Source organism: Perognathus longimembris, chromosome 11, assembly GCF_023159225.1.
Source record: "Perognathus longimembris pacificus isolate PPM17 chromosome 11, ASM2315922v1, whole genome shotgun sequence".
In the NCBI taxonomy this organism is placed as follows: Eukaryota; Metazoa; Chordata; class Mammalia; order Rodentia; family Heteromyidae; genus Perognathus; species Perognathus longimembris.
Genome location: NC_063171.1, coordinates 43,211,117 through 43,233,024, shown reverse-complemented (window position 1 = coordinate 43,233,024; position 21,908 = coordinate 43,211,117). Strand labels below are relative to the sequence as shown.

Below are 21,908 nucleotides of genomic sequence, written 5' to 3'. Positions count from 1 at the left end.
TCTTTCTATATGCCAACAATGTACAACAAGAGAAGGAAATCAGGAAAACAATTTCATTTGCAATAGCTTCAAAAAATAAAATAAAATACTTAAGGATAAACTTAACCAATGAAGCAAAGTATCGCCATAGGGAAAACTATTAAAAAAAAAAAAACAGCTGAAGAAACTGGAAGTCAACATCTGGAAATAGAAAGACTTCCCATCTTCATGGATAGGTAGAATTAATATCATGAAAAAGGCCATACTGTCAAATGTAATCTACAAATTTAACTCAGTCCCCATCAAAAATCCCAACAGCATTTTTCGCTGAGATAGAGAAAACAATCCAAAAATTCATATGGAACAACAAAAAGACCTTGAACAGGCAAAGCAACTTTAGGCAAAAAAAAAAAAAAAAAAAGCAGTGCTGGAAGCATCACAATTCCAGACTTCAAGTTCTACTACAGAGGTGTAATGACAAAAATGGTTTGGTAGTGGCACAAAAACAGGTGCAAAGATCAATGGAACAGACTAGAGGACCCAGAAATAAAGTCATACAGTTACAGTTACCTGATATTTGACAAGGGAGCCAAAAATGTATGGTGAAAAAAAGATAGTCTCTTCAATAATTGGTGTTGGGATAACAGGACATTCATGTGTAGAAAACTAAAATTGGATGCCTGTTTGTCACCCCGCACCAATATCAATTCAAAGTGGATCAAGTAAGACCTGAAGTAAGACCTTAAGACCTGAAACATCTGGAACTATTACAAGATGGGATAGGAGAAACATTAGAACTTATAGGCACAGGCAGAAACTTTTTGAAAAGTACCCCAGGGACACAGCACGTAGGAGACTTGACAAATGGAAGTACATCAAAATAAAGTTTCTGCACAGCAAAGGACCTAATTACTAAACTAGAAAGACAGCCAACAGACTGGGAGAAGATATTTACCAGCAATATATCCAACAAGGCTTAATATCAAAAATATACAAGGAACTCAAAAAATAACTCCCCCCAAAACTAATAAACCAATCAATAAATGGGCAAAGGAGCTAAAAAGAGACTTCTCGGAAGAAGCAAGAATGGCAAATGACATAAGGAGAAATGTTCAACATCCCTGGCCATAAAGGAAATGCAAACCAAAACAACTTTGAGATTCCATGTCACCCCAGTTAGACTGGCCAACATAAAAAAAAAAAAAGGTGTTGCCTTTTATTTTTGTGGGGGGTCAGTCGGGGGACTTGAACTCTGGGACAACATAAAAAACTGGAACAGGGCTGGGGATATGGCCTAGTGGCAAGAGTGCCTGCCTCGTATACATGAGGCCCTGGGTTCGATTCCCCAGCACCACATATACAGAAAATGGCCAGAAGTGGCGCTGTGGCTCAAGTGGCAGAGTGCTAGCCTTGAGCAAGAAGAAGCCAGGGACAGTGCTCAGGCCCTGAGTCCAAGCCCCAGAACTGGCCAAAAAAAAACAAAAAAAAAAAAAAAAAACAAAACAAAACTGGAACAATGGTGGCAGCAATGGGGAAAAAAGGAACCTTACTGCATTGTTGGTGGGAATGTAATGTAATTGTTGGTAATCTGGAGACTCCTTAAAAACACTAAAAACATAGAGCTTCCCTATGACCCAGACACCATCCTTGGGTATCTACCTAGAGCATTATAAGCCAAGATACAGTAAAGACACCAAATCCACTTTCACTGCTGCACTATTCACAGTCGTAGGAACAGCCCAGAAGTCCCACAATAGATGAGTGGACCCAAAAAATGTGGTACATAAACACAATGGAATTTTATTCATCAATTAGAAAGAATATTATGTCCTTTGCAGGGAAATGGATGGTGAATCTAGAACAAATCACGTTAAGTGAAGTAAGTCAAGCTCAGAGAGACAAAGGGCACAGGTGAAAACTAGATCTAAAATGTAACTGGACATGGCAACCTAGACAGGACTCTAGGCATTCACAGTCAGACTAAAGGAAGATCTCTCTCCTTAGGGGAAATAACCAAAGAACTCCTCTAAACATTTAAAATACTATTTATCAAAATGAATTCCAGGAAATGGAAACTTTTTTTGTGGTGGTGGTTGTTGGTGGGGTTTATTTTTTTAGGGGGTTTGTCTTTTGGGGGGTAAAAGGGAGGGAAGAAGGATGAACAAATGCAATCATGATATTTGGTATATACTATGTGGAAAATGAACTATGCAACTTCTGGGCAGGGGCAAGAGGGGGGAAATGGGAGAAAGCAAAGAAGGGGTGACACTGTCCAAAAAAAAAAAGGTATTCATTATCTGGATTGTGAAATGGTAACCCTATGTACAACATCTTAATGATAAAATTATATTTAAAAAACAAGAACAACAAAACAACTTCAGTCCTCTAGGTCTCAGCCTCCTGAGTAGCTAGATTACTGGTATAAGGCAGCAGCACCTGACAATGGTACTCTTTTCTTTTGGTGCCAACTCTGGAACTTGAACTCAGGGATTGGGTGCTGCTCCTGAGCCTTTTTGCTCAAGGCTATCACTCTACCAGTTTGAGCTAAAAGTTCTACTTCCAGTTTTCTAATGGGTAATTGGAGATAAGAGTCTCAATGACTCCTACCTGGTCTGGCTTTGCTCTGGATCCTCAGATCTTAGCCTCTTGAGTAGCTAGGATTGCAGGTGTGGGTCACTGGCACTCAGCTGATATTATTTTTTTGTATGTGTGCCAGTCCTGGGGCTTGAACTCAGTGCCTGGGCACTGTCCCTGAACTTCTTTTGCTCAAGGCTAGCACTCTACCTTGAGCCACAGAGCCACTTCTGGCCTTTTCTGTTTATGTGGTGAGGAATAGAACTCAGGGCTTCATGCATGCTAAGCAAGCACTCTACCACTAAGCCATATTCCCAGCCCCTCCTGATAGTATTCTTTTTGTTGTTGTTGTTTTTGTTGTTTTGCCAATCCTGGGCCTTGGACTCAGGGCCTGAGCACTGTCCCTGGCTTCTTTTTGCTCAAGGCTAGCACTCTGCCACTTGAGCCACAGCGCCACTTCTGGCCTTTTCTATATATGTGGTGCTGGGGAATCAAACCCAGGGCTTCATGTATATGAGGCAAGCACTCTTGCCACTAGGCCATATTCTCAGCCTTGATAGTATTCTATAATGCACAAAAGTTTAACATTTTTATGTCAATTTGGTAATTTTTATTTTCTTGCCTGTGCTTTTGATATCCAAGAGACAGAATCACTATCAAATCCACTATCATGACACTTTTCTATATTTTTAAAAGAGGTCTCTCCTCCCTCCATTGTTTTTTTGATAGTGCTGGGAGTTGAACCAGTGCCTGTGAATGCTAAGCCAAATGCTCGAATAGGGAGATATAAGCCAGCCTGTGTTTGTTTTTGAGACAAGATATGGAAATGTTGCCCAGGATGCCTTGAATTTCTGAGCTAGGCAGTTCTCCTACCTCAGCCTCCCCCAACAGCTGGAACTACAGACATATGCAGCTACATCAGCTCATCTACTTAAGGTCTTTGATCTACTTTGAGTTAAGTTTTATATTTCATGTAGGGAAGTCCAATTTGCTACTTATCGGTTATGGCTATCCAGTCTCTCAACATTACTTGTTAAAAGCGTTAACATTTTTAAAGAGTTAAAGTAAAATAAAAATTTCTGCCACATAAAAATAATAGGAAATTCAAATTTCAGAATCCATATATTGTTAAAGTGGAGCATAGCCCACCTTATTTATTTATGTACTTTCTGCTGCTGCTGCTTCTGCACTACAACAGCCCAGCTCAGTAGTTGAAATGGAGGCCATTATTATGCCCAAAGCCATATTATACACATAGTTGCATGAGACCCTTTACAGAAAATGTGCCAACCCTTTTTCTATGCTCTTATCTTTCTGAATCTGAAAACCTCTTTTTAAAAAATTCTTACTTTAAAAACATTGTTAAGGGGCTGGGAATATGGCCTAGTGGCAAGAGTGCTTGCCTCGTATAAATGAGGCCCTGGGTTCGATTCCTCAGCACCACATATACAGAAAATGGCCAGAAGTGGCGCTGTGGCTCAAGTGGCAGAGTGCTAGCCTTGAGCAAAAAAGAAGCCAGGGACAGTGCTCAGGCCCTGAGTTGATGGCCCAGGACTGGCCAAAAAAAAATAAAAAATAAAAAAATAAAAACATTGTTAAGGGGCTGGGAATATGGCCTAGTGGCAAGAGTGCTTGCTTGCCTCCTACACATGAAGCTCTCGGTTTGATTCCCCAGCACCACATATATGGAAAACGGCCAGAAGGGGTGCTGTGGCTCAGGTGGCAGAGTGCTAGCCTTGAGCGGGAAGAAGCCAGGGACAGTGCTCAGGCCCTGAGTCCAAGGCCCAGGACTGGCCCCCCTGCCCAAAAAAAAAAAGAAAACGGCCAGAAGTGGCGCTGTGGTTCAAGTGGCAGAGAGCTAGCCTTGAGCAAAAAGAAGTCAGGGACTGTGCTCAGACCCTGAGTTCAAGGCCCAGGACTGACAAAAGAAAAAGAAAAAACACATTGTTGAGGGCGGGGAATGTGGCTTAGCGGTAGAATGTTTGCCTAGCGTGCATGAAGCCCTAGGTTCTATTCCTCACCACATAAACAGAAAAACCCAGAAGTGGCACTGTGGCTCAAGTAGTAGAGTGCTAGCTAGCCTTGTGTAAAAAGAAGCCAGGGACAGTGCTTAAGCCCTGAGTTCAAGCCCCAGGACTGACCCAAAAAAATTTTTTTCAAATATATTTCTCCCACAAAACCACTAATTATACACTGATTATCCTACCGATCTTCAATCAGTCCATTTAATTTGCTAATCAAACTGAGAAGCAAGAATTCCTTGGTAATTTTCCCTAAAATTTCTGTAAGAAAAAAGTTAAAGCACCTAGATTTTGTTATTTCTAATTTTAAAATGTAGGTTTCTGATGGGACAAATATTTGTCAATGGTTTGAATGACTAGATACTCAAGACCTCTTGGGTTACTATACCTTTCATTGAAGATTCAGGTCCGCTGGTTCTTTGAGCAACATGGGTAGAACTGTTGTTGGATACCACCAATGGCCCAGGACTCTGACCCAGGGAAGGGATGGTGTTAAGAGTATTCACCAATTTGGCCACTTCATTGCTATTTTCACCAGTAACCCCTGGTCGCTTCACAGTGACAAAGCTGGCAATGCTCACTGCAGGTGGAGAGGTGAAGGAGGGAGCTACATTGGCCAAGTGATAATCATCTGTTACCCACCCATTACCCCATCCTGTCTGCCATCTCCTCTTCCCAAGCCTCACCTAGCTTGGGATTTGAGGTCTGGTTGGACTGGCCTGCAGGCTGAAGAGCTAGCTGCCCCAATGAGGTTGGCTGTGTGGCAGTGGGAGTGGTGGAAGTGCTGGGAGTGGACTTGGTCTGCTGTGACTGGGACTGTGGGACGGTGCTCCGAATGGTTAGAGTAGCTGGGATGACAGTGGTGAAGGTGTTGGTGGTTGGCCTCACAGGCATTGTGGAGCCTGGCCTCACTGGGGTCATCTGAGAGAACACTTGTGGGACTCCAACTGTCGGCTTAACAAACTGTGTACCTGGGGCTTTTAAAAGAGACAGAGAAAAATATCAAATCTTGGTCAATGAGCTCACCTGTACCTTCTCTTGCCTTTATTAAAAATACTAAGGATAGGAAAAAAAATGATTCTACAAACTGGTGGTCATCAGAGGTAATCAAGAATAGTATAGATTCTAAAATTGAAAACTGTAATAGGTGTCCAAGGTGACAAAAGAAATTATTCTAAGTAACCTAAATTATTTTAAACTGAAGAGTCCCATCAATTTCTTCCAAAACACCCTCCCAAACTACCTTTTAAATTCTGTGAATAGAATCAGTAGCTTGACCTTGGTACTAGAAAAGAATAGAAGGCAGTCTGGATGCATGTATATAGGCTAAAGGGAAGACTTGGTTCTGAAAAAAGGGATTCATTTCTCAGAACTCTAAAATCTCCATCCTCTTATAAATCCAAATAGGGTACAGGCTGTCAGTCCATCAGGATGTCTCCACTGAGAATATTTAAGAAATACTAGAACACGATAGGATAAATAGTCAGAAATACTAGAACACGATAGGATAAACTGTCAGATTTATGACCAAAAAAATCCACTGTGGACTCCAAGAACAGAAAACAAAAACAAACAAACAAAAAAAAACAAACAAACCCCAAAACCAAACCAAAGACACCTTAGGAAGACAAGTATAGTAGTACCCTGACTAGAGTTTTATTGTTTTATTTTTGCCTGAATAGTAGAAAATTTAAGACAGAAGAAAGGTGAGGACTTGGAGAAAATTATAAGATTCTATTTTTTTCTTAAGAGGAAAAGAATTTTTCTCGAATTCCTGGGAATTCAACCTAAGCCCTCCTCTTGAATGTTATGAATGTGCTCTATCACTGTGTCACACTCCTAGTCTCAATCTTTAGTATTATCTAGTCACTGGTAGTGTTAGCTTTGAAGAACGTACCATTTAATTTATAGCTAAAAATAAATTCCATAAAGTAAAATTTATAACCCCACCACTTAAAGGAGATGTTTATAGAATACATTTGGGAATTTGGCAGTTTCCATTAATTCTTTCAGGATAATAAATTTAACAGCTGACTTAAACAGCTCTTAAAAAATTATTAGATAAATTCTGTTTTACTACCTCACAAAGGGTGGTGAAGAGCTAAACAGAAACAAAACCACCACCCTGGCCAAAGGTTAGAAAGTTTTGTTTTTTTTAAATTAGGCTTAAATCATGAAGATTAAAACAAAATTTTCTTTAAATATACCTTTTGAATACAAGAGTATTTTGAAACAGTAAGAAACAAATCTTCTAATGCCAGCTTAGTCCAAATGGATTGAAATTTTTCCTTACCTGGGACTAGTGTAATTGGTCTAACCGTTTGGCCTTGCTGTACGTTCAGCACAATCCCAACCTGATTCATTGCGTTTTGTACAGGCCGAACATTCCTTACAGGAAATCCCTGTATTAAAAAGCAAAGTGATCTTTAATAAGGAGAACAACTAACACTAACATTGACTGCAGTATATCCAAAAAAAATTCCCATACTCTAACTTAATGGTTCTATCTCTATATAGTTAACAGCTTTCAAATGATTGAGATTAAAAAAAAAATTAAGGAAAATTTGGCAAAATCTTTTCTTTTTTAATTGTTTGAGTTTCTTTGTTTCATTGTTTGTTTTTTTATTTGGGACAAAGTCTTGCTATGTAGCCTAGGCTGACCTGGGTCTTGGTACTATGTAGCCAAAGTTGACCTGGATTTTACTATGTAGCCCAGGATGTTCTTGAACTTGTGGTCCTCCTTGTTTGGCAAACTTTTGGGTGGTAAAACTTAAGACTTAATGAGTCAAAATGAAAAAGGGTTTTCCTCACTTAATTGAGCTTCAGCTTAAAAAAAATGTATCCATAGACTGGCCCCCTAAATTGCCAAAAGCATAGAAGGGAAAAAACAAAAAATAAAAACACTAACAATATTCACTGAAGTGATTCAACATGTAAACAGCCCTAAGAAATTGTTCCCAAAGTCCACTTTAAAGGCCATAATCAACTAGCAAATTATTAAGAGAAGGTTTTATAAATTAGGAAGACAAAGACAAAGAGAAGCATTTGCCTTTGGATTCTACATTTTAAGCTTTCAACCTAAAATAAGTCATCTTCCTTCTCTTTCAAAGATCACTAATTTCATATGCAGACCCACGAAAGTCTTTTAACTTACCCCATGTGAAGAAAAGCAGACCAAGAAAAGGGTAAGAAGGCTTAAGAGTCAATGTGAAGGCTTCCTAAGCCTAGCTTTTCCACTAATTCCCACTAAGACTTACTCAAATCAATTAACAGACCTCAAAGGATATGAAGAAGTAATATTACCCAGCCAAAATGCTTTGCTGGGCTTTCCACAAAAGTAAAAAATTAATGAACAGTAAGAAAATCCAGTTTGAGATAAGACATAACCATTTCTAATGGCCCTGAAGACCTTGTCTAAGTCAAGGCCTCTGGAAGTTCAATAGTCTTTAACCTCTCTACCAATTCCAGAACTGAGAGTCCTACTCACCTGAGTAGTGATGAATATTGGTTGGGAGGCCACAGGGGAACTAGTCACATGATTTGCATTCTGCATGACCTGGACAGGTCTCAATACTGGTTGAGTAACCATTGTTCCCAGGCCTGGTGCTGGATTCTGGGTCAAAATAAGTGGCTGTCCACCTTGCTGGACCAAAGGATTGCCAGCTAATGGGTAAAAGGAAGAAGAAGAAGAAGAAAAAAAAAAGGAATGTTAGAAACATTGCTATCTCCATATTTTATAAGAAATATGTATGGTATTAGAAATGCTATCTCAGACATTAAAACATCGAAGACTGCCACTCACCTCAAGTTTAACAATACCAAACACACCAAAAAGTTAAGCTTTATCTAAATGTACAACCAGTAGAAAACCCAAGTGAGGCAAGGTGGCTCACTAAGATCTCACCCATGTATTAACTAGGGATGAGTGCTAACCATAGGTAGTGTGTCCAATCTGAAAAACTCAAGTCTTTTTACAGGTATGGGAAAAATCATGTGAAGTGGTATCTCATAGGGCTTTTATTTGTATTTCCTTAATGACTAATAATATTCATCTTTTTCTTTTTAGCTGGTCCTGAGGCTTGAACTCAGGGCCTGGGCTCTGTCCCCAAGTCTCTCTGTGCTCAAGGCTAGAGGCTCTGCCACCTGAGCCACAGTACCACTTTCAGCTTTTTCTGAGTATAGGTTTATTGGAGATAAGATTCTAATAGACTTTCTTGCCTGGGCTGGCTTCAAACTGTGGTCCTCAGATCTCAGCCTCTTTAGTAGTTGGGATTACAGGTGTCAGTCACCGGCACCTGTCTTATTCATCTTTTTTATCTCATGGTTGAGTTCAAACTAAATTGAACTCAAGGCCTTGTACTTGCTAGGCAGGTAATTCACCTCTTGAACCACAGTCCCATCACCTATCTTCATTCGATGTGCTTTCTGGCCACTTGTGTATCTTTCTTGAAGATACCTATTCATGTTTATTACCCATTTTAAAATTAGATTGTCGGGCTGGGGATATGGCCTAGTGGCAAGAGTGCTTGCCTTGTATAAATGAAGCCCTGGGTTCGATTCCCCAGCACCACATATACAGAAAACGGCCAGAAGTGGCGCTGTGGCTCAAGTGGCAGAGTGCTAGCCTTGAGCAAAAAGAAGCCAGGGACAGTGCTCAGGCCCTGAGTCCAAGGCCCAGGACTGGCCAAAAATAAATAAATAAATAAATAAAAATAAAATTAGATTGTCTTATTACTATTATATTTAGTAGTGCTTTACATATATCTAAAGACGTATCACTGACCAGATTTCTGTTGTTGGTGGTGGTAGTTGGTCATGGGGCTTGAAACAAGACCTGAGTGCTATCCCTGAGTTTTTGCGCTTGAGGTTAGTGCTCTACCACTTTGAGCCACAGCATCACTTCCAGTTTTCTGGTGTGTAATTAGAGACAAGAATCTCACAGACTTTATTCCCAAGGCTGGCTTTGGACCTCGATTCTCAGATCTCAGCCTCCTGAGTAGCTAGTGTAAGTGTGAGACACCAGCACCAGGGCCCAGATATTGTTTATAAATGTCTCCTCTCATTCTGAAGATTATCTTATTTCCTTAACTGTATTCTTCACAGCACTAAAAGATTTTTACTTTTCATAAAGTCTATTTTTATTTGGTTACTTATGATTTCTGGTGTCATTTTAAAGAAAACATTGTCTAATGCATGATTCTAAAGATTTAGTCTGGGCTGGGGATATGGCCTAGTGGCCTAGTGGCAAGAGAGCTTGCTTCGTATACATGAGGCCCTGGGTTCGATTCCCCAGCACCACATATACAGAAAACAGCCAGAAGTGGCGCTGTGGCTCAAGTGGCAGAGTGCTATCCTTGAGCAAAAGGAAGCCAGGGACAGTGCTCAGGCCCTGAGTCCAAGGCCCAGGACTGGCCAAAAAAAAAAAATAATAAAAATAAATAAATAAAGATTTAGTCTGGGGGCTGGAGATATGGCCTAGTGGCAAGAGTGCTTGCCTCATCTATATGAAGCCCTGGGTTCAATTCCCCAGCACCACATATACAGAAAACGGCCAGAAGTGGCGCTGTGGCTCAAGTGGCAGAGTGCTAGCCTTGAGCAAAACGAAGCCAGGGACAGTGCTCAGGCCCTGAGTCCAAGCCCCAGGACTGGCAAAAAAAACAAAATAATAAAAGATTTAGTCTGTTTTCCTCTAGAACTTTTGTACTTTTAGTTCTTTTTTTTAATGCCAGTCCTGGGGTTGAAACTCAGGGCCTCAGCTCTACTCCCAGTTTTCCAGGACTGACTTTGAAGCATGATCCTCAGATCTCAGCCTCCTGAGTAGTTAGGTTTACATGCATGAGCAACCAGCACTGACGGTTTTTCAGGTCTTTTTAAGGCCTTTGATCTACTTTGTTATGGCTTGGATAAGTGTCCCCCAAAGGCCCGTATGCTAAAGGATGGTGGTCATGGTCCTCAGTTTGGCAATACTGGGAGGTAGTGAAAACTTTAAAAAGGTGGGGCCTCAGGAGATGTCTTCATGTTATTGAGGCATGCCCTCAAAAGGCACTGTGGAATCTTTTCTCTTCTTCTTCTGTTTTGGTTCCCAGCCATGAGCAGAGTAGTTTTGCTCTATCATTTGTTTTAATCATGATGTGTTGCCACAGGCCCAAGCAAGCATAGACTGAAAACTTTAAAACTTCCTTATGTAAGTTAAGTTGATTACCACAGGCATTTATTATAGTGTCAGAAAGCTAACACACAGTTAAGAAGAGTTAATTCTGTATGTAAAGTGAGGTTATAGATATAACTTCATTCTTTTCCATGTGCAAGAAGTATCCAGTTGTTCCAGTATCATTTGTTTAAAAAGAAAATCCCCATTGAATTATCTTGGCACCCTTGTTGAAAATCAACTAACCAAAAAATAGACACTCAGTGGTACTCCATTCTACTGTCTATTCTTAAACCAAAAAAAGTACCTTGTAATTACTATATGTATGGTAAGTTCTAAAATCATGCAGTCTGGGCCTCCAACTTCATATTTCTTTCTTTTTTTTTTTTTTGATTTTGCAATTCCTGGCATTTTCTTCTAAATATTTTTCCATAAATTTCTTGTTCCCCAAGTAAAGAGTTGTTTAAAAATCAATCTGTCCAATTAATATAAAATTATAGCCCACCACAAAATTGAGCATTGTGGTGTCCTGAAATGTACATTTCCTAACAAGTAGGATAGGATTTTTGTCAGTCATGGGGCTTGAACTGAGCCTGGGGACTATTCCTGAGCTGTTGTGCTCAAGACTAGCGCTGCTCTATCACATTGAGCCACAGCTCTGCTTCTGGTTTTCTGGTGGTTAACTGGAGACTGTCTTGTCCCACTGGCTGTGAACTGCGATCTTCAGATCTCAGCCTCCTGAGTAGCTAGGATTACCAGCACGTGCCACCAATACCCAGTTTAGGATTGATTATACAATCTTAATCACTGATTATCACCCTCCATGAAACAAGTAAGACTGTGGAGTATAAGGCAAAATTGTGCCCACAAGCAATTGCCACCTATTCTTTTTTATAATTTTCTTTACCTTAACATTTGATCCATATAAAATGTTACATAAATTTAACTTACAAAGTGAAAAGAAAACCAGTCATTCTTAAATCTACCACTCATCTCAGAGGTGTGCCCATTTAAATATTCAGGGTTTCACATTTGCTACTCAGGTGCTCTACCACTTGTACACTTATCATTCATCTGACACCATGCCTGACTAATGTATTAGCTTGAATTATTAATCTCATCTTTTATGGTTAACTTTTCTGTGTGTGGGGAAGGGGTAGTATTGATAATTAGAGCCAGGGCCTTGTGCTTTCAAGGTAGTTCTACCACTTGACCCACACCACCTGTCTCTTTTTTGATTTTGTTCGTGTGTGTGTCTGTGTCTGTATGTCTGTGTGTGCATGCACCAGTATGGGGCTTGTACCCCAGGACCATGAGTTCTCCCTTAGCTTTTTTGCTTAAGTCTGATACTCTATCACTATCCAGCTCCAGCTTTTGAGCAGCTAATTAGATATGTCTCAATCTCAGGATCTATTGAGTAGTTAGAATTATAGGCATGAGCCACTAGTACCTGGCTCTGCATTGGTCATAGGTTTTTTGTTTTGTACCAATCCTAGGACTTAAACTCAGGGCCTGGATACTAACTTAAGCTGCAGCTAAGGAACACAATGCTTGCCTAGCAAGTAGAAAGCCCGAAATTCAATCTCCCTTAGTAGACATTGTTAAGTTGCCTCAATGAAGTTGTTCTAAATAAGTGACCCCTAGGGAGTTTTTCCTCACATTGTTATGAACATTAGGTATTATCAGGTATTATTTAAATCTTTATAGTTACTTTCAAATCCTTATAGTTCTTAATTTTGGGATACTGAAAGTCCTTCCGTTTTGAAAATTTAATTAGTAGGAATTCTTGTGTGTATAAAAATGGGAACCCTGCCCGATGCCAGTGGCTCACATCTATAATCTTAGCTTCTCAGGATGCTGAGATTTGAGAAACACAGTTCCTAGGCTAGGCTAGGCCAGACAGTTCATGGGAATCTCATCTCTAATTAATCACCAAAAAGCTGAAGTAGAGTGCCAACCTTAAGTGAAAACGCTAAGGAACCTTGGAGCCCAGACCCTGATGAGTTCAAGCCCTACTACCAGTACAAAAAAAAAAAAAAAAGGGAAGTGGAGTTGTGGCCCAAGTGGTAGAGCCTTGAATGATAAAACTAAGGGATAGCTCCCAGGCTGAGTTCAAGCCCCAGTACCAGCACAGAAACAAACAACAACAAAACCAAAATCAATACTGAAATGCTTATAAGTTACTCTCCCTTGCTATGTTATTATTGTAATAAGTGACAAAATACAAGTAAACTCAAAGTTTAAAGAGCATCTGGGGGCTGGGGATATGGCCTAGTGGCAAGAGTGCCTGCCTCCTATACATGAGGCCCTGGGTTTGATTCCCCAGAAAATGGCCAGAAGTGGCGCTGTGGCTCAAGTGGCAGAGTGCTAGCCTTGAGCAAAAAAGAAGCCAGGGACAGTGCTCAGGCCCTGAGTCCAAGCCCCAGGACTGGCCAAAAACAAAAATAAAAAAAATAAAAAATAAAAGAGAATCTGGATTGTAAGAAAGGATATCTTTTCTTTCATTCAATACAAATCCTTATACTTGGGCTACCATTTTAAGAGGATCTGACAAAAATGTGGTAAGAGTTCTATGTGTTATACCCCACCCACCCAAAAAAATAGCTAGACAACTGGACAATTTATCTATGTATAAAACTTTTTGACATACACGAAAAGCATGTGGCTGTCAGTCTACACCCATTGATATTTATTATGAACAAGGGTTAACATTTCTACATACTCGCGGTTTCTAAGGTAAAGAAAATTAATTCATGTATGTTTAAAATTATTCCACTTGCCCTAAGCAGGCTCAGGAATCAGGGTACATTCAAAGAGTCAAGGAGACTTAAGAGATTCTCAGCATGTCATGAGATGCTCAGCCATCTCAGTATGGGTCTTGGAACCCTTGGATCAAAGAAAAGTAGCTAAATTGGTTCCTTCAGGTTAAGAGAAACACATGAAGCAATATAATACACCGTAAACACCACAAGCTTGCAATCCAGATAATTTCCATCCACCTGAGTAACCTACCAACTATTTGACCTTAAACAAATGATTTAGACTTTCTTTTTTTTTTTTTTTTTTTGGCCAGTCCTGGGGCTTGGACTCAGGGCCTGAGCACTGTCCCTGGCTTCTTCTTGCTCAAGGCTAGCACTCTGCCACTTGAACCACAGCGCCACTTCTGGCCATTTTCTGTATATGTGGTGCTGGGGAACTGAACCCAGGGCCTCATGTATAGGAGGCAAGCACTCTTGCCACTAGGCCATATCCCCAACCCCATTATTTAGATTTTCTAAGATTTAGTTTACACATCTGTGAAACAAGAGAACTCTACATAAGGGTTCTTTATCTTTTCCTTTTCTTTCTTTTTTGTTGGTACTGGTCTTGGGGCTTGAACTCAGGGCCTGGGCATTGTCCCTGAGCTTTTTTGCTCAATGCTAGCACTTTATCACTTGAGCCATAGCTTTCCACTTCCAGCTTTTTGGTGGTTACAGATAACAATCTCAAGGACTTTCCTGCCCAGGCTGTCTTTGAACCACGATCCTCAGATCTCAGCACCCTAAGAAGCTAAGATTATAGATGTGAATGGTGTCCAGCAAGGTTCCCCATCTTTATATACACAAGAATTCCTACTAGGGGCTGGGAATGTGGCCTAGTGGCAGAGTGCTTATCTAGCAAACACGAAGCCCTGGGTTTGATTCCTCAGCGCCACACATACAGAAAAAGCCAGAAGTGGCTCTGTGGCTCAAGTGGTAGAGTGCTAGCTTTGAGCAAAAAGAAGCCAGGGACAGTGCTCAGGCTCTGAGTTCAAGCCCCAGGATTGGCAAAAAGAAAAAAAGAAGAAGAAGAAGTTTTCAAAAAGTTTCCTTTCCCATGAAATATTATTCATACTTTCAATATCCCAAAATTGACAGCTATAAAGATTTGAAAGTCAAATATCTAATGTTCATAACAATATGAGGAAAAACTCACTGGGGGTCACTTATTTAGAACAAACTATTAAGGCAACTTGACAATGTCTACTAAGTTTTAATTTTTTGTTTGTTTGTTCTGGTTTGGGGTTTTTTGGTTGGTTGTGGGGCTTGAACTCAGGGCCTGGGTGCTGTCCCTGAGCTTCTTCAACTCAGGCTAGTACTCTACCACTTTGAGCCACATTGCCACTTCTGGTTTTCTGGTGGTTAATTGGAGAACGTTTCATGGACTTTCTTGCCCAGCCTGCCTTTGAACAGGGATCCTCAGATCTCAGCCTCCTGAGTAGCTAAGATTACAGCCTGAGCCACCAGTTCCTGGCAGTTTTAACTGAACTCAGCAATCTGCCTCTAAGATCTTGCAGATAAGCTTATATAATAGGCAACGACATACACCTGAGAATATTTACCACAGCACTGTTATAATAATGAAAAACTGGGAAACTAAAAAATGTCCAACAATAGGCAAGTGTATATATAAATGATACTTTCCAAAATTAAGAAAACCAGACATTATTATTCTAAAAGAAAAGTAAACTTTTCTAGATGGCCAACCCAGAAATAATACTGAGCAAATCAATGAAAATTATGATAAGCTTGGATTCAATGAGATGACTATTAGCAATGTAGTCTCAATTAAAGGATGCAAGAAAAGATCCCAACTGATATATTTATTGTAGCTCTTTAGCAATAAATCCTTTTATAATCTATTGCTACACAAGTAACAAGAAATACAAGAAATATAGTCAAGTCAATTGCCAAAAATGAGAAGTTATTCATTATCCCTCAAGGGCAAAAAGTAGGTAAAGGGCAATTTAGAGTCTGTATGATTCCTTTTTTGAGAGGGAGGGGGCCAGTACTAAAGATTGAGCTCAGGGTCTTCTGCTTACACCCAACTACTTGAGCTACGTTCCAGTCCTGTATGAACTATTTTTGTAAAAAGCAAATCACTATATACATGTTAGATATATACTTTTATATACATATGTTTGCTACACACACATGTAAAAGCAGGGTACCAGTGGCTTATGCTTGTAATGCTAGCTCTCAGGAGGTTGAAATGAAGATTGTAGTGGTTTGACGCCAGACCTGACAGGAAAGTCCATGAGACAGACTCTCATCTCCCATTAAGTACCAAAAATCTGGAAATGGAGCTATTGCTCAGGGTGGTTGAGCACAAAAGCTCTGAGACAGTGCTCAGACTCTGAGTTCAAGCCCCAGGACCAAAGGAAAAAAAAGTATATACATGTTCAGGGGAAGAATTATAAGTAAGTTACCTCCAAGTGGTAGAATCACAGCTAATTTTTTTTTTAATTTTATTGCCTGACTTTTCCACAATGCATGTATTTTTTTATAACAGCAGTTTATTTAAAGCAAAAAGAAATATTTAAAAATAAAGTCCCTGTAACAATGCAATAATTCTGTGAGAGTACTTATTTTCATTATGAATACTAAAACAACTTGGCAGTAACTCATTTTTAGAACAGAAAGCTATCAATAATGAAATAGAAACGAATACTATTTAGCCTCTCTAATCAATAAAAACACTACTCCTTCACCATTTCTTTCTAATGAACATTAATTCTACCTTCACACACATGAACCAATCACAAACCAAATTTGCCAGAGAAACTACAGATCAAAGCTGTCCTGAAAAAATTCTTACCAAATGAATAGGACCCTTCTAATTTAAAAACATATAAGGAAAACCGAAGAACCAACAATTGTACATCTCTACAATAGTTAGGAGTGTTGGGTTTACACTTTTCTCTCCTAGAAAATCAGCAGCAGCAAAAATGTGATGGCCTCTGATTTGAAACACTAACATCAACTCAGCACTATCTTACAAGGAACAGCACCACCAACAGGATTACTTTCAGGGAATACATTACCAAAGTCATTCTCCAACTATTAGAACCAGATCAGTATCTAACCACAAACAGATAAAGGTATCCCTAAAACCTTTTTTATTCCCAATAATCTCACTTACCATTGTTGTTCGCAATTAGTGTGACAAGAGTCTTCTTTGTACTGTCGCTGTTCTGTGCCCCGCTGCTACTAACGGTGGTGGATGTAGAGAGGTGCCCAGCAACAGAAGCATGGGCAGCGATGGGCACTGGAGCCGAGACTGGCTGCTGGCTCACAGAAACTGTGGGGAAGGGGAGGCATAGTCACTTGGAGATAGGGACAGATGATACTAAAGGACACTGCTCTAATCTTCCCTTTTCATCTTGTCTCTATAGCCAAAAAGTTTCCTGTTTCATTCATAAATCCAGCTGTTCATCTGATCTTTCCTCCTAACTGTCCTTCTGTCCACCATTTAGACACAATCCCTTCTTCTCTGTCTCACATTTTCTGATTAAGTTAGATCATTGACCCTACTGAGCCAAAATCTGAATACTCTGCCTACATAACACTAGCCAATCTTTGGGATTCAAAGGTTTATTACTGCCACTACTGGTATTCACATAAAGCCATCTGTAAAACCCTACAACATCCCCTTTTCACCCTAAATCAATGCCTTCTTCAGGTCTCAAGGCAAAGATGATTAAAAATAAAAAGCAACAATTTAGGATGAGAGAAAAAAAGGAACTGCTACCCACTTTCTGAATTCAGGGCAATCTACAACTTAACCCTGCAATGTGACCTTTACAAAAGGGAAGTTAGCAAACCTCAACTTATAAATTGTCCATGTCCATAAAGGCAAACACAAAGCAATTTCTACTCAACTCACAAAGAAAACCAAGTTCAAGTAAAACAAACTAGGCAACCTGTTTTTTACTGGGTTTGTAAATCAGTTCTGACACACACTATCACTTAGATTTGTGTTCATGCATCATTTGGTACGAGGACTGCTAGATGTTTGATAAACATTAGTCAATTTAACCTCTCAATGTTTTTAATGAATAGATTTTGTTTTCCCTTAGCTTTACAGATGAAGAAACCGAGATACTCATATTACAGCATGGAAAAGAAGATAGCACCAATGCCATAATGAGGCACTCATGAATCCTTAAAGTCCTTCACCTCACATTTCACAACCAAAACATCATTCAAATTAATCTGAACAACAATCTAAGATCAAGAGCTTTTGTTACCTGTAGTTTTATCCACTGAATTATAATCTTCAACTACAGAGTCCTCAATGACATCACTAATTTTCTGCCATGGCTCCAACTCCTCCTCCTCACATTCCATAAACAAGTCGGTGTCCGCCATGCTACAAGAAAAAAAAAAGTTTAATAAGGCATCAACCTAAGAACTGGAGAAACTTTTCTTTTTTAATTTACTTATTTATTTATTGTCAAAATAATGTACAGAGGGGTTACAGTTTCGAAAGTAAGGCAGTGAGTACATTTCTTATCAAACTTGTTACCACCTCCTTCGTTTTTCTCCCACCTTCCCTCCTCCCTGGAGAAACTTCTATTTTTACAAAATATGAAATTGGGTTCTTGGCTCCATTAGCAATCTACACCCTGTGTGAATCCCAACTCATTTCCAAGGGATCAGAATTACAACTTTTATTCCTGAGTGTTACAATCTCTCAGCCAGGCACTGGTGGCTCATACCTATAATTCTAGCTACTCAGGAAGCTGAGATTTGAGAATCAAGGTTCAAAGCCAGCCTGGGCAGTAAAGTCTGTAAGACACTTACCTCTAATTAACCACTGAAAACCATAAGTGGCTTTATGGCTCAGTCATAGAGCACTAGTCCTGAGCAAAAAAAAAACAAAACACCAAAACACAACAACTCAGGGACAGTGCCCAAGCTCTTAGTTTAAGCCCCACAAACTCATTAAAAATATAATAAAGTCTCTCTCATGGAAAGTTCTTTAACATTCAGGATTATAAAATATTACATTTCCAGGGCCAAACTTAAGGTGAGTGGTATGACTGAGTCACTCAAGGGTAGGATTGCATCCAGTCTTTAAAATCATTATTTTGTTAATTATGAACAACTCTGCATTAATATTTGCCTTTGTGTGTGTGGTGGGGGGAGTCATGGGCTGAAATTCAGGGACTGGGTGCTGTTTCTGAGCTTTGTCACTTAAGACTAGTGTGCTACACCACTTTGAGTCACAGCTCCACTTCCAGCTTTTTCTGAGTAGTTTATTGGAAATAAGAGTCTCAAGGGCTTTTCCTGCCGAGGCTGGCTTTGAAAGGTGATCCTCAGCTCTCAGCCTCCTGAGTAGCTAAGATTACAGGTGTGAGCCACTGGCACCTGGCTCTTACTTGCCTTCTAAAAATGACATGTTAGGACTAGGTGGAGGTAGAGTGTTTGCCTACCATATGCAAAGGTCCAATAAAAAAAAAAATCACTTGGGCACTGGTGGCTCAAGCTTGTATTCCTAAGCCAGCCAGGGCAGGAAAGTCCGTGAAGACTCTTATCTCCAATAAGCTACTCAGAAAAAAAGGTGGAAGTGGCACTGTAGTTCACATGGCAGGGCACTAGCCTAGAGCACAAAGAAGCTGAGAGACAGAACCCAGGCACTGAGTTCAAGCCCCATAACCAACAAAAAAAATGAATTAGAGAGAAGGGATGACACTGTCAAAAAAGACACATACTTTTAATCTGGTTTATGCAACTGTAACCCCTCTGTATATAATAACCCCTATGTATATAATAACAATTTAAAAGTTAAAAAATAATCATCAACAAGTTGGACGATGATGGCTTATGCCTATAGTCCTAAACTATTCAGGAAGCTGAGATCTAGAGATCAAGTTTAAAGCCAGCCTGGGCAGGAAAATCCATGAGATTCTTATCTCCAATTAACCAGCAAAAAGTTGGATATGAAGCTATGACTTGAGCAGTAAAGCACCAGCCTTGAGTGGAAAAGCTAAGGGACAGCACCTAGACCCTGAGCTCAAAGCCCAGTACTGGCACACACAAAAATAAATAAATAAGCCAGACACCAGTGGCTCCTACCTGTAATCCTAGCTACTCAGGAAGTTGAGATCTAGAGATAATGGTTTGAAGCCAGAGGGGCAAAAAAATCCCGTGAGACTCTTATCTCCAATTAACCACCAAAAAGCAGGAAGTGGAACAGTGGCTAGCTTTGAGCATAAAAGCTCAGAGACAGGGCCTAGGAGTGTGGCTTAGTAGTAGAGTGTTTGCCTAGCATGCATGAAGTCCAGGGTTCCATTCCTCAGTACCACATAAACAGAAAACCCGGAAGTGGCACTGTGGCTCAAGAGGTAGAATGCTAGTCTTGAGCAAAAAGAAGCCAGGCAGAGTGCTCAGGCCCTGAGTTCAAGCCCTAGGACTGGCAAAAATAAAATAGTGTGATAGAATATTACTTAGTAATTGAGACTTTTGTATTTCTTTAAATTTTGCACCTAAGATAAGAAATTCATTTGCCATATTCTAGACCCAGTTCTATTACTATCGTGTACTTCCAGTCTAGTAAATTCTAGAAGCTATTACATCATGAATTTGGAAGCTACCTTTAATTTAAAAACATTGCTTTTATTATATGTCTTTAAAAAAAGAAAAATAAAGCCTACTCTGGAGGTTCCTCAAAAAGCTAAACATGGAACTTCCCTATGATCCAGCTATAACCATTCTCGGGCATCTACCCAGAACATTACAAGTTAGGATACCGGAAAGACACTTGTACATACATGTTCACTGCTGCACTATCACAATAACCAAGTTATGGAAACAGCCCAGATGTCCTATAATGAATGAGTGGATTGATTAAATGTGGTTCATATATACAAATGGAATTTTACTCATCAATTAGAAAGAATATTATGTCCTTTGCAGGGAAATGAACGGACCTAGAACAAACCATGTTACATTACGGGGTTCAAGGGAAGAGATTACACATCCCTCCAAGAGTCCACCACTCAGAGACAGTCTCAAGCAAAAAGATGGGTTTATTGGGGAAGCATAAAGCGAACTGACAGGCCACGGACGAAGCACAGACTTGGGAGCTGAACTGTGATAGTGAAAAACGCGCTGACCAGCCAGGGACACAGTGCAGACTCGGGCACTGACACTGTGACAACTAACAGTCCTTGAGCTGGGTTTATAAAGGTAAAAGCGTAGCACAGATGTAGGGGGTTGATGCAGGAGGTAGAGCAAGCAACAAACAAGTTAAGCAAGCCATTTGCAAAAGCAGAATTTAGAGGTCAAGTTGACCTAATATTTAACTTTAACAATTGCTATCATGTTTCCCTAATCAAGATGGAGTCTGCTGTACTCCCTACAACAGTTAAGTGAGGTAAACCACGCTCAGAGACAAAGGACGCATGTTTTCTCTTACATGTGGATTCTAGATCTAAAATGTAACTGGCCATTGTAACTTATACAGGACTGCGCATCCACACACAGTCAGACTAAAGTAGGATACTATTAGGAGGAGGAACTTGAACTCCTCTGGACATTTAACACTATCACTGGGTGCTGGTAGCTCACACCTGTAAATTTAGCTATTGAGGCTGAGCTTTGAGGATTGTGGTTCAAAGCCAGGGGTAGGGAAGTCCGTGAAATTCTTATCTCCAATAAATTACTCAAAAAAGCTGGAAGTGGAGCTGTGGTTAAGTGGTAGAATGCTCACCCTGAGTGGAAAAAACCTTAAGAGACAGTGCCCAGGTCCGCAGTTCAAGCCCCAAAATGTAAAATAAAATACTATTTATCAAAATTAATTCCAGGAGGGCTGGGGATATGGCCTAGTGGCAAGAGTGCTTGCCTCGTATACATGAGGCCCTGGGTTCAATTCCCCAGCACCACATATACAGAAAATGGCCAGAAGTGGCACTGTGGCTCAAGTGGCAGAGTGCTAGCCTTGAGCAAAAAGAAGCCAGGGACAGTGCTCAGGACCTGACTTCAAGTCCAGAACTGGCCAAAAAAAAAATTAATCCAGGAAATAAAAACATGTGTTCTGCTTTGGTGATGTTGTTTTGCTTTTTTTTTTTTGGTCTTTTTGAGGTGCCAAGGAAGAATGCAGAAATTGACAGAGGAAGGGTGAACAAAAGTAGTCATGGGATTGGGGATTAGCTCAGTGGAAGAGCACTTGCCTGGCAAGACAAGGCCCTTAGTTTGATCTTCAGCTCTAAAAAAAAAAAAAAGAAAAGAAAACAAGACAAGGGGCTGGGAATATGGCCTAGTGGCAAGAGCACTTGCCTCGTATACATGAAGCCCTGGGTTCAATTCCCCAGCACCACATATATAGAAAACGGCCAGAAGTGGCACTGTGGCTCAAGTGGCAGAGTGCTAGCCTTGAGCAAA

At 40.1% G+C, this 21,908-nt stretch overlaps 1 protein-coding gene across 7 annotated transcripts in view; it reads right to left on the bottom strand.

Moving 5' to 3' along the window:
• Positions 1-21,908, bottom strand: part of Pogz (pogo transposable element derived with ZNF domain) — a 62,160-nt gene that overhangs the window by 27,054 nt on the left and 13,198 nt on the right. For 2 of the 7 annotated variants that reach the window (XM_048356608.1, XM_048356609.1), the window contains 6 exons: positions 17,771-17,892; positions 16,663-16,821; positions 8,062-8,237; positions 6,868-6,976; positions 5,261-5,551; positions 4,963-5,181 (listed from right to left, as the gene is read on the bottom strand). In XM_048356608.1, coding sequence (XP_048212565.1) covers positions 4,963-5,181; positions 5,261-5,551; positions 6,868-6,976; positions 8,062-8,237; positions 16,663-16,821; positions 17,771-17,891 — 1,075 coding nt within the window. In that variant the 5' untranslated portion in view covers position 17,892. The remainder of the gene's footprint in view (positions 1-4,962; positions 5,182-5,260; positions 5,552-6,867; positions 6,977-8,061; positions 8,238-16,662; positions 16,822-17,770; positions 17,893-21,908) is intronic. The other 5 variants (XM_048356611.1, XM_048356614.1, XM_048356610.1 and 2 more) reach the window with 4 other exon arrangements.